This window comes from Zophobas morio, unplaced genomic scaffold (assembly GCF_036711695.1).
Source record: "Zophobas morio isolate AGI-343-1 ecotype UQ-CSIRO unplaced genomic scaffold, CSIRO_AGI_Zmor_V1 ptg000007l, whole genome shotgun sequence".
NCBI classification, from domain to species: domain Eukaryota; kingdom Metazoa; phylum Arthropoda; class Insecta; order Coleoptera; family Tenebrionidae; genus Zophobas; species Zophobas morio.
In genome coordinates, this window is record NW_026972112.1 from 9,533,463 (window position 1) to 9,546,518 (window position 13,056).

At 37.2% G+C, this 13,056-nt stretch overlaps 4 protein-coding genes and 1 long non-coding RNA gene across 8 annotated transcripts in view; 2 read left to right on the forward strand and 3 right to left on the reverse strand.

The window, feature by feature from the left end:
- Positions 1–13,056, forward strand: part of LOC135124456 (orexin/Hypocretin receptor type 1-like) — a 262,209-nt gene that overhangs the window by 59,061 nt on the left and 190,092 nt on the right. For 2 of the 4 annotated variants that reach the window (XM_064049525.1, XM_064049526.1), the window contains exon 2: positions 1,999–2,518. In XM_064049525.1, the coding sequence (XP_063905595.1) occupies positions 2,021–2,518 (498 nt within the window). In that variant the 5' untranslated portion in view covers positions 1,999–2,020. Of the gene's footprint in view, positions 1–1,611; positions 2,519–13,056 lie in introns of those variants that run through there. The other 2 variants (XM_064049524.1, XM_064049523.1) reach the window with 1 other exon arrangement.
- Positions 5,701–6,760, reverse strand: LOC135124461 (uncharacterized). The gene is made up of 3 exons (XM_064049530.1): positions 6,674–6,760; positions 6,124–6,590; positions 5,701–6,063 (listed from the first exon to the last, which is right to left on the reverse strand). The coding sequence occupies exons 2-3, from the start codon at positions 6,205–6,207 to the stop codon at positions 5,701–5,703; spliced, it is 447 nt and encodes a 148-aa protein (XP_063905600.1). The 5' UTR covers positions 6,208–6,590; positions 6,674–6,760.
- LOC135124462 (uncharacterized) lies at positions 6,889–9,860 on the forward strand. Its single transcript, XR_010279798.1, has 2 exons — positions 6,889–7,223; positions 7,563–9,860. It is a non-coding gene; the product is annotated as an uncharacterized LOC135124462 (long non-coding RNA).
- On the reverse strand, positions 8,394–9,922 carry LOC135124458 (uncharacterized). The gene is made up of 2 exons (XM_064049528.1): positions 9,832–9,922; positions 8,394–9,783 (listed from the first exon to the last, which is right to left on the reverse strand). The coding sequence occupies exons 1-2, from the start codon at positions 9,845–9,847 to the stop codon at positions 8,447–8,449; spliced, it is 1,353 nt and encodes a 450-aa protein (XP_063905598.1). The 5' UTR covers positions 9,848–9,922; the 3' UTR covers positions 8,394–8,446.
- On the reverse strand, positions 9,934–12,056 carry LOC135124457 (uncharacterized). Its single transcript, XM_064049527.1, has 3 exons — positions 11,998–12,056; positions 11,428–11,467; positions 9,934–11,381 (listed from the first exon to the last, which is right to left on the reverse strand). Exons 2-3 carry the CDS (start codon positions 11,444–11,446, stop codon positions 10,006–10,008), a joined length of 1,395 nt encoding a protein of 464 aa, XP_063905597.1. The 5' UTR covers positions 11,447–11,467; positions 11,998–12,056; the 3' UTR covers positions 9,934–10,005.

The following is a 13,056-nucleotide window of genomic DNA, read 5'->3' on the forward strand; positions in this document are numbered from 1 at the left end:
GTATTCGCACCCATTTATCTGTGGAACTACTAGCTCAAGTATGACTAGTCATACAAAATTTGAAAATTGACCTCTTGTGTCTTTTTGAAAATGTATGAAAAAATCTTGGTAGTCTTTTTTGTGTTTTATTTTTGAAATTTTAAAAATAATTAATCTTAGAGATTCCGAGAAGTGTCTTTTTTTTAAAGACTCGTATGTGAAATAATTTTACGGATTTCTTGTGTTCTGTCTTCCGAAGAATTTAAGAGAGAGATCTTATGGTTTATATTTGAAAAAAATCTGAAAAATTCTAGGGGGTTCCTACATCGTTTTTTAAAGAATATGGAAAAAGATATTTTCGTGGTGCCTTGTTTTTATTTTTGAAAATTTCGTTGAGATCTGTTGTTTTGTTTTTGACTGACTTGGGTAGAATTTTAGAAGTCCCTAGGGATTTTATTAAGTATGTGGTTACGAAAAAAGTGGTCTCCCGTTTCCGTTTGTCTGTGGCATGTCTGTCTGTCAGTCCCTTTGTCTGTGGTAATTTTTTTTTAGACAGATAATCTCCGAAACTACCGGATCGATAGTTGTCAAATTTTGTTTGTATATTGTTACGTTGAACGGGTGATTAAAATTGACCTGGTTTAAGCTCAACAATTTATTTATTAATAACTCGAATTACACGACTAACTATCACAGCGATTATAAAATAATTCCGGCGCAACTTGTCTAACTCAACTAACTGAATAATCCGTTCCCCAAAGGTCGATTCTATTTAAACAGTATGCGGTCCTTCTCGAAACCCTACGTCACCGCTTCTAGATTTCTCCGGGATTCCCATTCGCGATTTCCGTTTCCAGGCGTTTCTTTAGCGCTCCGTCGCATTTAGGATGAATCATCACCGGCGTAAGACCACAGAGTTCTCGACGGCCATAGGCGTCGCACCGAGGCGGCGTAAGGGTGTATTTCATGACAATATATATAAGGAATATCATGTACAACCCTAACCAAATGTGGCTAATCATTCCGACCAACAATTTCATGACGTCATTTCAAAGGGTTCCAAATTAAAATGATTTAAATGTTATACAATAATAAACTTCTACATTTGTGGTGTACAAATCCTTTTGAGTTTTTTTTTCGATTGGCCAAATTTTTGTAAAAAAATTAACACAGTTACAAAGTTTATCTTTGCGATGTAACGTTGAAAAATTAAAGCGAACTTGTTAATAATATTTTCACAATAGCAGCTGAATGAAAAGTACGTGGTAGTTAAACGCGCCAGATTCAAATATTATTTTTTCTATAGTGTTATTGGCTTATCTTTGGGTTTGAAAGGTGGGTTAAAATAGAATGTATCAATATCACTAATATTCTGATTTTTTTATGAATATGGTTATTATTCTAAAAAATGTGAATATCAAATCCAGATTCGTATTTTACCCATTGAACTGAAGCGCTGTCAATCGAACAATTGATAATAGATCTGAATTTCGTTCTAGTTTTTCAGTAAATAATCGCACTAATGCTGGGCGGCTACCGCTATGAGTTAACCTAAATATAATAATATGAATTCAAGCAGATTTAGTTTAATCCCAGTTTATTTTACAAATGTACACAGTCAGTGTCATTAATAATCGGATACTTCAAACATTATACGATTAAACTTGCAACAACGTCCGGATTTATAAAACTGGAAATATTTTGATTTGTCATTGTCATTACGGGGAATCCACGAACATCCAGAGGAAGATTTAAAATTGAAAACATTTAATGCTCACTAATGATTCAAACTGCTTATCAGTGTTCGAAATACGAAATGTCTTTTTAATGGATTAGTGATTTAGAAATCAATAAAATCCCATCGCGACGCCCTATTCTAGTTTTATTCTACTTTGCCAACGATCACGATAATGATGACGATGACCTGAATAACTTCACAATGCCGCAAAAGAAAACAAAATTTTTGTTGTATATCACGAATAATTTCAAAAGATTTTTAATTTGTTTTGGTTCTTCCAGGTTACCGCTCTCATCCACCACCATGCAAAAAACCACCTTCCAGCTCCTCGCCGTCCTCTTCCTTCACACCACCAAAGCCACGTTCAACCACCCTCACCGCGACCGCTCCTCCGATTCCACCCTCAACGAAACAGCTCCCGACTTCGACTATCTAATGCGAGACAAACGCGACTGGGACAACGACAGCTTCATCTACTACAATGACACTACCAACGGGACCTTCTCCGAAGAGGAGTTCATCGACAGTCTGTGGGAGTTCATAGCACCCAAAAGCTGGACCTGGATCTTGATAATTTTTCACACCCTGGTGTTCGTGATCGGGATTATCGGCAACATTCTGGTGTGCGTGGCCGTGTACAGGAACCATACGATGCGAACTGTCACAAACTACTTCATTGTGAACCTGGCCGTGGCTGACTTTTTGGTGATCTTGTTCTGTTTACCGCCGTCAGTGGTGTGGGATGTGACCATCACGTGGTTCTTCGGGGTGGCGATGTGCAAGATCGTGCTGTACTTTCAGGTGAGTTTGGTGTAGGGTAAATAATTTCAGTGATAATCTAGAAAACGAAAAACACGTAACACTAAAAAAGGCAATAATATAGATTATGTTATAAATTTGTTACCTAAATAAGTTCCTGATTATTCAAAGGAGGGAACGGGAAAGTAATAAACTGCATACCTCAGTGTCCCTGGTTTGTTCAACGGAGCGAACACCCTGTAAAGTGTTTATCGCCTCTGGACGCATCACATGCGGCTCTGGCTTAATCCTTGCACCGTGGTAATTATATACCGATTTCCCATACAATTATAATGCCGGCAAATTTGCGCTGAATGCTTTCCCTGATAAATCTCCGTCAGCCATCCTCGAACTAAACTAATACAGCGCCTGTTTAGCGTCAAATGAGGCTCTTCATTTATCACATTCAAGCCATTCATCAAAAAACTTGTAGACTGTCTCTAATCTAGACCTCTTCAGAAATGATTTGCGAATCAAGGCACATAAATATTTGTAATCCTCTCGAGCTGTCGCCGGGGTGCGTTGCGACTCAAACTTTTCGTCACATGGGGTGTGGATGTTTCGATATTTTCACGAGCATTTGCCTCAAACAAATGGAGGCTTAGTTTAAGTGACTGGAGTTGTTATCGGGGCGTGGGAGCCGACGATTGCGGTGTTCGGGAAAACGGGATTGTTCATCTGGGACGTGTTGTGGGGGAGGTTATGAATTGGGGTTAAGAGGGTGTCGAGCGGAGAGACAAATTTATCGTTTGTGAGGGGCTAGAGTCGAGTACCACATATTTATGTTTAAAATTTTCTACTCCAGCTGTCAAAACCGACAATTTTGGCTTTTTAAAACGTTTTCGTTAATTAAATTTTTAAAGCGTTGTTTCTATTTTAACGGAGAGCGTCCACGGAGTTCTTTCGAATTTGCATAAAAAAATTAACACTTGCCGTGTCTTCGGGTCAATGTCTTCGCAGATTTGATGTTTGCTTTTATTAAGGCACAGTCACGATTCGTATTTTTGCCCTTTGCGGATTCTCTGGAGATTCCAATCGGACAAGGGTGGAATTAGAGGGAAGGAAAATGTGACAATTTCAATGTGTAGCGAGGAAGCGACTGGGCAGCGACTAATTTAAACCGACATTTGTTCTGCTGTTTACTTAATGACATTTTGTGCTGATTTGGGTTGATGAAATTGTGTTCTAATTAAGAGAAGTGAGTAGAGCAGCGAAAGCAGCCTCCGAGATTTGCCATTTCATCAATTTTTTATCGGAATGTGGGATCTGTTTTAATGTACACGAGAGTATCGTGTGTAGAATCACGTTTGGGGTTTTCTTTGGTAAGGGTAATAAATTCGCTTGTCTTCGATATTCCTGAAATGTGAATATGCGGATTTTCAATCCCTTTCGAAATAATGGTTTCTTATTTTTTTATCGAAAACGCATTTTGAATATGATGAGCTGAGCAAAATTTATTTGTTCTTGACAATGAATATTGGTATATAAGCGTCACATGTTGTTTTACCGTTTGGATAAGCAACATCAAGGTTCAAGCCCGTAATAGTGTCACCCTTGTCAAAAACAATTTGTTCTATTCACGATTTGAATTTAAGCAAGGAAGTAAAATAATTCTCTAGTTCTGTTATTGAAATTAAGTAATTTTGGTGTTGATAAATGGAATAATAATGCCCGTTTGCACCAGTTCGGCTTAAAATTTAAGCGCGGTTTAACTACTCTATATGCATTGCACCGCCATTTTTTAAACTTGAAGTCTGGTTTAAATTGAACAAAATTTAAACCGTAGAATAAGCTGAAGTTAAAGCTTAAACTGCGCTTACAGACGTTGAAAACATGTCAGGTTATTGAGGTTATGACGTGATTGGATGTGATGTTTTCCTTTGACTCCACAGTTTAGTCGTAATCAAAGAGTTTCCCACGTGACCCTCATGAACTAGTAATAAACATACATACGATAAGTAGTACGCAAGCTGGTGTTCGATTATTTTTCTGGTTTAAATGCATATACATATAGATAGATATAAGAAGAGTACAATAATATAATCATCAATTATGGAAATCGCAAATGCCATTTTCGAAGAAAATGAAGATATTGATGATTTATTTGTACTGGACTTTTTAGAGAATCGGATTCCACGCCAAATATACGAGCGATCTCATTATTTTGATACCTTGGATGAGGTTGCATTTCGCAGAAGATTTCGCCTGTCGAGAGAGAGTGTATTATATATACTTGACATCATTCAAGAACACCTAGAATACCCCTATGATGTGAACAATTCCATTTCGCCAATAAACCAGTTATTGGTTTGTCTACGCCTGTTTTCCACTGGTGGACATCTTCAGAGTGTTGCTGATTTTGTTGGTATGCATGTATCTACGGTGTGCAGAATTGTAAAAAAAGTTTCTAATGCAATTGCAAGCAAATATCAACAATTCGTAGTTTTCCATAGAAATCAAGACACCCTGCGACAAAGACAGCAAAATTTTTTCAACATTGCATCTTTCCCACGAGTAATAGGTGCTTTAGACTGCACTCACATTAAGATTCAGTCTCCAGGTGGTGAAGAAGCAGAAATATATAGGAATAGGAAAGGATATTTTTCAATTAACACTCAGATGATCTGTGATAGTAAATTGAGGATATTAAATGTTGTAGCTCGATGGCCAGGTGCTACGCACGATGCTACAATTTTTAATAACAGCAGAGTGAGTCATTCATTTGAAAACAATGAATTTAGAAATTGTATTTTATTGGGAGATAGTGGATATCCTATAAGAAATTATTTAATGACCCCTTTACTGCAACCTCATGCTCCTGCTGAGCATTTATACAATGAGAGCCATATTAGAACACGAAATGTCATAGAACGATGTTTTGGAGTTTTGAAGCGAAGATTTCCAATTCTGGCTTATGGTTGTCGCTTAAGTCTTGATACAGTACTGAGTGTAATCGTGGCTGCATCAATACTCCACAATATTGCTCTCAATATGAATGACGAAGAGGCACCACCTATACCAGAAGAGTTGGATGAACATGTACTTAACCATCTAATAGAAGAAGGACAAATACCTCATGCTGCAGAAGATCAAGAAAATGGGGGTGCAATTTTTCGAAGAAATCTAATAAATGAATATTTTGGACAATTATAAAAATACGTTTATTTAAACTAGATATAATGCTGTTACATTTCTTCTAATTTTTGCAATTGTTTTTCTTTTATTTTAACATCTAATAAAGCACTTTTTTTTTGCAATTCAGCTGTTTCAATTTGAAGCTGCAACAACTTAGCTGAATCTTCAGCTTCCTTGGTCTGCTGTTGTAGCTTATGCTGCAAAATCTGAAACTGTAGTTTTGCCACTTCTGCTCGTGTAACTGCCATATCTTCATATTTCCGGGCGACCGATTCGGTGGCAGATAATGCTGGTCTTCTACGGTTAACCCAACTTTCTTTATTTTGTACTTTTAAACGTGAATTCAACGGAGTCTTGAGTTGTTCCGCTTTTCGATTTCCCCAATTATTATTTTCGACTGTAGTTTCCTCATCCTAAAATAAAAAAAAAACAACCAGGTTATAAATTGTAATATAAATTTAGAGTACAATTACATTTGTGGTGACAATCAAAATTTCTTCGTCTTCGTCACATCCTATTGGAGCACCCGGAGATGGTAAGATCTCCATCACCATCATGAACGTTAGTTAGTCCAAAAACACTTTTTTGGCTCAAAATATTTAGTGTCGCTTCAAATATGGGGTCGCCACATTTACTTGTAGATGGACCCCCACCAGTTTTATATAAATTGCAGCGATCTGCTTTCTTGTGCTTTTTTTTATATTTTCATAAAGTTTTTTTAAATTTTCGTCGGTTCTTTGAACCAAGGCCGGGGTGGAAGCGTTAAATTGCACCATTATGTTCTTCCAGCACAAGTCTTTTTCTCGCCATGTCACCCCGTCTGTTTTTTTACACTCTAAAATATGTTTATGTTTTTCTGCCAGCTGCAAAAGTAGCAACTTTTCTTCTTTGCTGAAATTAGGTGCACGTGTTCTTTTTTCTGCCATTTTTCACTAATAATCTGTTAACAAAGCAATAATTACATAAACATGAATACACGCTTCCAAACACTTTTATTAGAAAATTCCTTCTTTAGGTACTTACTTTACAATAAATAGGTATTAAACCAAAGGTTTATTTTGATCCCAAAAGCATAGAACACTATAGTAGCTACTAATAAAAACAACACCACGCGACTGCAAAATGTAACGGCTAACTATTGTTTACACAACAAGGCTATTGCTTTACAGTTGAAGGTTATGTTCATGTTATGTTAGATATACTGCCATCTGTCAAAATACTGTCAGAAACCACTACTGCAAAGGCGCTTTTACGGAAACAGTGGTTAATGTAACGCTTTGTTAAGCCGATAGTGGTGCAACGCTCATAGATCTTAAGCCCGGTTTAAACGAAAGCCAAGTTTAGTTAAACCAAAACTTTAAGCTAAACTGGTGCAAACGGGCATAAGTGATTTTTTGTTAGACGGTTTGCCAACAATATCGCCGAGGTCCTTCTTAAGCTGTGGTCAGTGATTTTTTTTTCAGTTGGGAAGTTTGAAATACGATGCCACTTCCTTTCTTATAGTTCCAATCTTACGGATCACCTTTCGACTGTGCTTTTCGTTAACATATTTTTAGAAATTATGACAGTAAATGTAAGTCACAATGCGAACATAACCTTTAATTGTAAAGAACCAGCAATTTGTGAGTTCAACGAACTTGTGAAACACGTGCATCATACATGTAAAATTTTTGCAGATCATTTTTTCACAAATTTGGATGTTACGAATGACATCTACGTTATAAATTCTGGTAAAAAAATGTCCGAGTTTCGCTTGTTGATCACATACTTTAGTATGAAAGAAATGTAACAATGTTTCTAATATATTATTACTAATATTATTATTAATGATGTTATAATTGAATGCTACAAAATACAACTTGTTTGAGGCGGTGTAGGTTAAAATATACAGGGTTTCTATAAATGATTATAGGGTCGAAGCATGGTACAAGAACTATGTCATGGACTTATTTATCCGGATTTTACTCAGTGCCCAAACACTCACGACCTGTGCTCACGACAGATACCATACAAATCTGTATAACTGGTTGCCTAGATTCTTTATATCTTAGTAAAAAATAAAACCAATTTATTACGATAGAAAAAAAAACAAATTTATTATGGTTAAACGTCACAGTAAATGTTGAAAATGTACACCATTTTGTCTTTTTAATTTCAAAAATGTTCTGTAATATCCTTTCGTCAATGCTATGGCCCATTGTTCAACTTCATGTTGCATCAGGAAATCCTGACTGCTAAGACAATCTTGTCAAAGATGTTTATGGATTCTGCTCGAGTCGTCTCAAGTCATCAACAACTTCCTCAAATACTGAAGGTTTTGCAGGAGATTTCCCTTTGTTAACATTGCCAGTTCGAACCAATCTGTTGATAACACCTATAGTGTGAGCCTCTAACGATGTTTCTCGAATTTGAAAATCAGGATATTTGGCTTACAAGCGGTTACAGAATAGACTCACTCTCCGTTTATAAATGTCCCATTGCGACAAAAAGACATAACAATGAAGGTGTCTTGCTCAACAGAATAAACCATTTTCACTTCCTAGCACAATAAAGCAAAATTTTCGTACACAAGCACCAAGAGTTTTGAAAACAACTGTTTTGTTGTTTTGAGCTTGGATCAAAGAGAATTACTGTAATTCAGACTTGAAAAGCGTTAGAACAATAAAAGCGATGACTTTAAGTGACAGATTACAAATGACATTAATAACAAGTGAGAACTGTCGGGGGGATTTTTGAAATAAACTACGCCCTTAGAATCATTTATAAAAACCCTATATATATTACAATTAACTTAAATTATAATTTTACGTTAAACGTATTTCCAAGACCTAGTACAAGCTTCTTTAACCCCGGATTACTATGTACAGTATTTACGAAACCCATATATAATTGATCCACAGCCTGAGTGACTCCCTCTTTAATATGCTCAGATTCAGAATTTCCTTCATTTTTCGTCACTTGAACCGCTTCTAAAATCTCTTCAGTATTCTTCTCAATCTGTGTCTGTTTTTCCTTCGTCTCCCGAACATCACAGTGAATATCTGTTAGTTTCTGGTCCACATTTTGGTGTCTTTGATCTTCCAGTTCCATCTGTTGCTTCATTATCAACGCCATATCGTCTTGCTGCAACCTTAAGCATTCATTCTGCTGATAACATCTTGCAATTTCGCGAATAACATCCGAATTCGTTTCTAAGAAGACACGCAAAGCTTCATCGTGTTTGATTTGTCGATCGTTCATCGCTTCTTCATTATTTTTATTTCGGTCAAACTCCGCCTTCTCATCAACATTTTGCTTTATAATGTAGTCCCGAAACTTCTGAAACAATCCTTCCAAATCTTCTTTCTTCAAAATGAGATTTAATTCAACCGGTTCGACTTTGACCCTTTTTTTGCGCACTTCTTCGACCTTTTCCCATGGAAACAACCTCCTGTAGCCATACGTTTTGCAGTCGCAGCGTCTATTTTTGAAAAATTCGTTGGACTCTTCAACGAAAAGACCCACTTTTGTGTATAAATGCAAAGTTTTCCATTCTGTGGTCCCATAGCGAACGGTTTTTCCGTCGTCTATCTTGCACTTGTTGAGTAATGAAGTACCATTAATGACACCTTTGGAAAAGTCGTCTTTGGTGATATTCGTGTCTTGTTTGTTCTTAATGAGGTAGGTGAGAATTCGGTGAGCTGTGTCTTTAGCTAACTTCTGCATAGCACGTCTAGGACCTCCTTTACTAGTCAAGTTGCGAAACTGATACTCAAAACAGAAGAACGTTTCGATCGCTGCTTCAATTATCATCTTCCGAACTTGTTCCTTGTTGTTATTTTGAAAGTACACCAAGTCTGCCAAACGCTTCGAGTCTTTTCGGTCGGATATTTTATGCAACCAGGGTACGCCTTTCTGAAGACCTGAGCCCACTGCTTTACCAACTAGTGGAATTGTTGTCGCTGCAGCACTACCAAGAGAGACAACTAAGCCGTTGGGTTTTTCTGGTACTTTGCTGTCATCTAAGAGTGCCATGAAAAAGTTGAAGTCGCCTTCGATGTAACGGGTCAAGTAGTAGGAGAAATCTTGCATGCGTTTAAGGATAAGTTCTTTGGATATTCTGGTGGTTGGAGAAACCTCCTCCAGTTCTTCATCTATTGATTGATAACTTTGGTATTGTTAGGCAACTTTGAAAAACTTACCCTCTTTTATTTCCATGGCACTGTCAAAATTCCTACGCAGTTGTTATAACTGTTGGAATGATTTACTGGGTGTGTAAGCCGATAAGATAACACTGTCATTGATAATGTTTCTATAAACTTTATTTAGATACGAATGGAACAATAATGGAGAAATCACAAACGCGCTAAATGTCGTCACCGAAAAAGTTTCTTGAGACCTTTTTTGACTTCTCTTCGTACTTTTGGTTCCGCGTTGCTGATGCTTTCTTTAACTTTGTTCACCACTCTGGTCATTTTCTTCACTTCATAATTGTCCCTTACCAAATCACCCAGTGAAGGATTTTTCTGTTCAGAAACTTGCTGAATCGCCTCTCTAACTTCAACAGCAGTGCTAGAAAACTCTTCTTGTTTCGTCTTGATTTCGCAGACATCGTTTCGAATATTTTCTGTAGTTTGGGTCAAGACCACTTGCCCTTCCCTCGTTTCTACCACCCCTGTATGTATTTCTGAAAGTTTAGTCGCGATTTCTTGGTGCCTTTCTTCTTGAACTGTTCTCTCTTCTTTGATTATGGTCACGATAACTTCGCTCTGTTCACGACCAGCCTTGATTTCTTCGTAATTCCTTCTCAAATCTTCAATCACTTCCCTAAACTTTTCCACAAATGTGGCCACCACTTCCTCGTGTTTCTTCCGCTGATCGTCCATCACTTCTTCGTGCTTTTTCTCGCGATCCAACATTGCTTCCTCCGTTGCGGTTTTACTCATCACGTACTCTTTAATGTCTGCAACCAACTGTGGCAGTTCTTCCTTATTCAAATAATACTCCGGTGTCTGTGAGCTTTCGTGTGACCATTTCTCACGGATCTCGTCAGCGTTTTCCCATGCGAAAATCCTTCTGTAGCCATACTTTTTACTCTTGGTGTCTTCATTCCCAAAAAATTCGTTCGTTCCGTCGAAGAATAAACCAACTTTTTTATAAATACTGGACGTCTTCCATTCTGTTTCGTCGTTTTTGACCGTTTTTCCCGTTCTCACTCCGAATTTGTTTTTGACGGAGTCGCCAAACATCACACCCTTACTGAAATCGTCTCTGCTGACGTTTTTAGTTTGCTTGTTCTTCAAAAAGTGAGTAAAAATTCGATTTGCTGCGTCTTTAGCTAATTTCTGCATGGCACGTCGAGGCCCTCCTTCGCAAGTTATCTTGGTGAATTGTTGTTCGAAGCAGTAGAAAACATCAGCTGAAGATTCTATCAGTAGTTGTCTCATGCTTTCTTTGTTATCGCTGAAATAGTATACTAAATCTGCCACGGTTCGGGAATTGTTGTTGTCGATTTTGTTGAGGATGTAGATCTCGCCTTCTTTGAGGGCTGAACTGATGCCTTTGCCGATGTATGGGATGGGGGTTGCTATGGTACTTATGGCCGTTACAGAGGTACTGTTGGGTTTTTTCGTGTTGGGGCGATCTTCGAGGAGGGTTAGGCAAAAGGTGAGGTTCTTCTCGATGTTTTCGGTTAAGTAGTAGGAAAATTCTCGTAGGCGTTGTATGGTTGTTTCTCTGGTGTTTTCTTCTTCTGTAAAGATTATTTTCAGCTTTGTGATGGGCGAAGCTTAACTTACCTAGTGGGGTGTTGTCCATTGTGGCAGCTGTTGAAGTACACTATAAACAAAAGGTGTTATGAAATTTTTAGTAAGGAAGAAAAAACAAGTTGAAGATATCCGGAAAATCTAGATGTCATGGTAAAAACTGGACACACGAAAAATTTGGTGTGACGTTGGTAGGGATGTTCAGACAAATTTTGGTTAGCGTTTTTATATCTACACCAAACAAACCTCTAAATTTTGACAACAATCAGTCTGACAGTTTCAGAAATATCTGTTTTATAAAAGCAGACACATACGACAGATAGGCGGAAACGGGACACCTATTTTTTCAACGCTAGGGATCAACGAAACATGAAAGTAACCGTTCACCGCATGGACCCTATTACAATAATTCTTTAGCTCATGCTTGGGAACTAAAAATTAATTGTTAAGTAATTGGATTTTACTTTTATATTTTTAAAATTGTAAGTTTATTATACATTAGCCATTTTACGCGGACAAAACGCTGTACTTACCGAACTAATAATGTTCTCGGACTACAAATAAACTCGTGTGTAACTACAATGAATCTACAGTGCAACTAACCTCGCGGCGTAATGAACTTGGACAGGACTGAACGCTCCCATGACTCACTCGGTCTGGGAGTTGGGGATTTCCACGCTGTGTAGTTTATTTTTATCAATAAGAGATAAGTATGAGATAAATTTTTGGAAGACTTAGAAATTATCAGGACGGCACTAGTTTTATGTGGTAATTATACTTATCAAATCATTAACAGGACAGTAATTCTATTTTTAGTCGCCGAATTCGCTACAAGGTTGCAATCATATTAATGTGTAGGTATCGTCGTGTCAATTTTCACAAGGTAACTTTAAGCTTTTAACAATCGTTTTTATTAATACCTAATATTTTTGTGGTATGAAATTAAAAATTATAAATGTGAGTTCAGGAAATAGTCAGTTAAATTTTATGTTTCCAATAACACGTTTTTGATTTGAATGCCAAAGATAAGAAATAATCTCATACCTAAATAAACAAAAATTTAAAGTCTTGGGTGTGGTTAGTTTACAACTAAAGTAAAAAAGTAGTAATTACACTCATTCAATTCTTATTAAACTCGTTCCTTTGGAGCACGAAGAGTGAAGCGAGCAGCTCCAAACAATTCGTGATACAACAAAATGTCTTATTAAAGTAGTAATAGTAAGTAGTATAACTGACAAGGTGATCGTGGGTGATAGTGCATGTGTGCATGTGTGTTGTGCTCCAAAATCTGTTCCTTCCTCTCAGGTTTGAGGAAACAAATTTACACTGAATGAGACATATGTAAAGGGCGTTTGTCGCATTGAGAACAGTGTAATTGTTTTTCGCATCTGTTTAGTCGTTTTTTCTCTGTGTAGTTAGTTTAATTAATGTGTGCAAGAAAACTAGTAATTTTATCTATTGGGTAGCCTCATTTTTTGCCGGTTCCAATCAAAGGTGAACCTCTCACCTTTGATAGGAGTTAGTAATGCCGGGAACGTGTAAAGCATGTGATGGAGACATCAATCGCCGAAATGAAAAGGTTTTTTCATGTTTCCTCTGTAGTAACAAATCTCATGCAAAATGTTTAAAAATTGAAGATGCCGAATTTAAAATCTTGCAGAA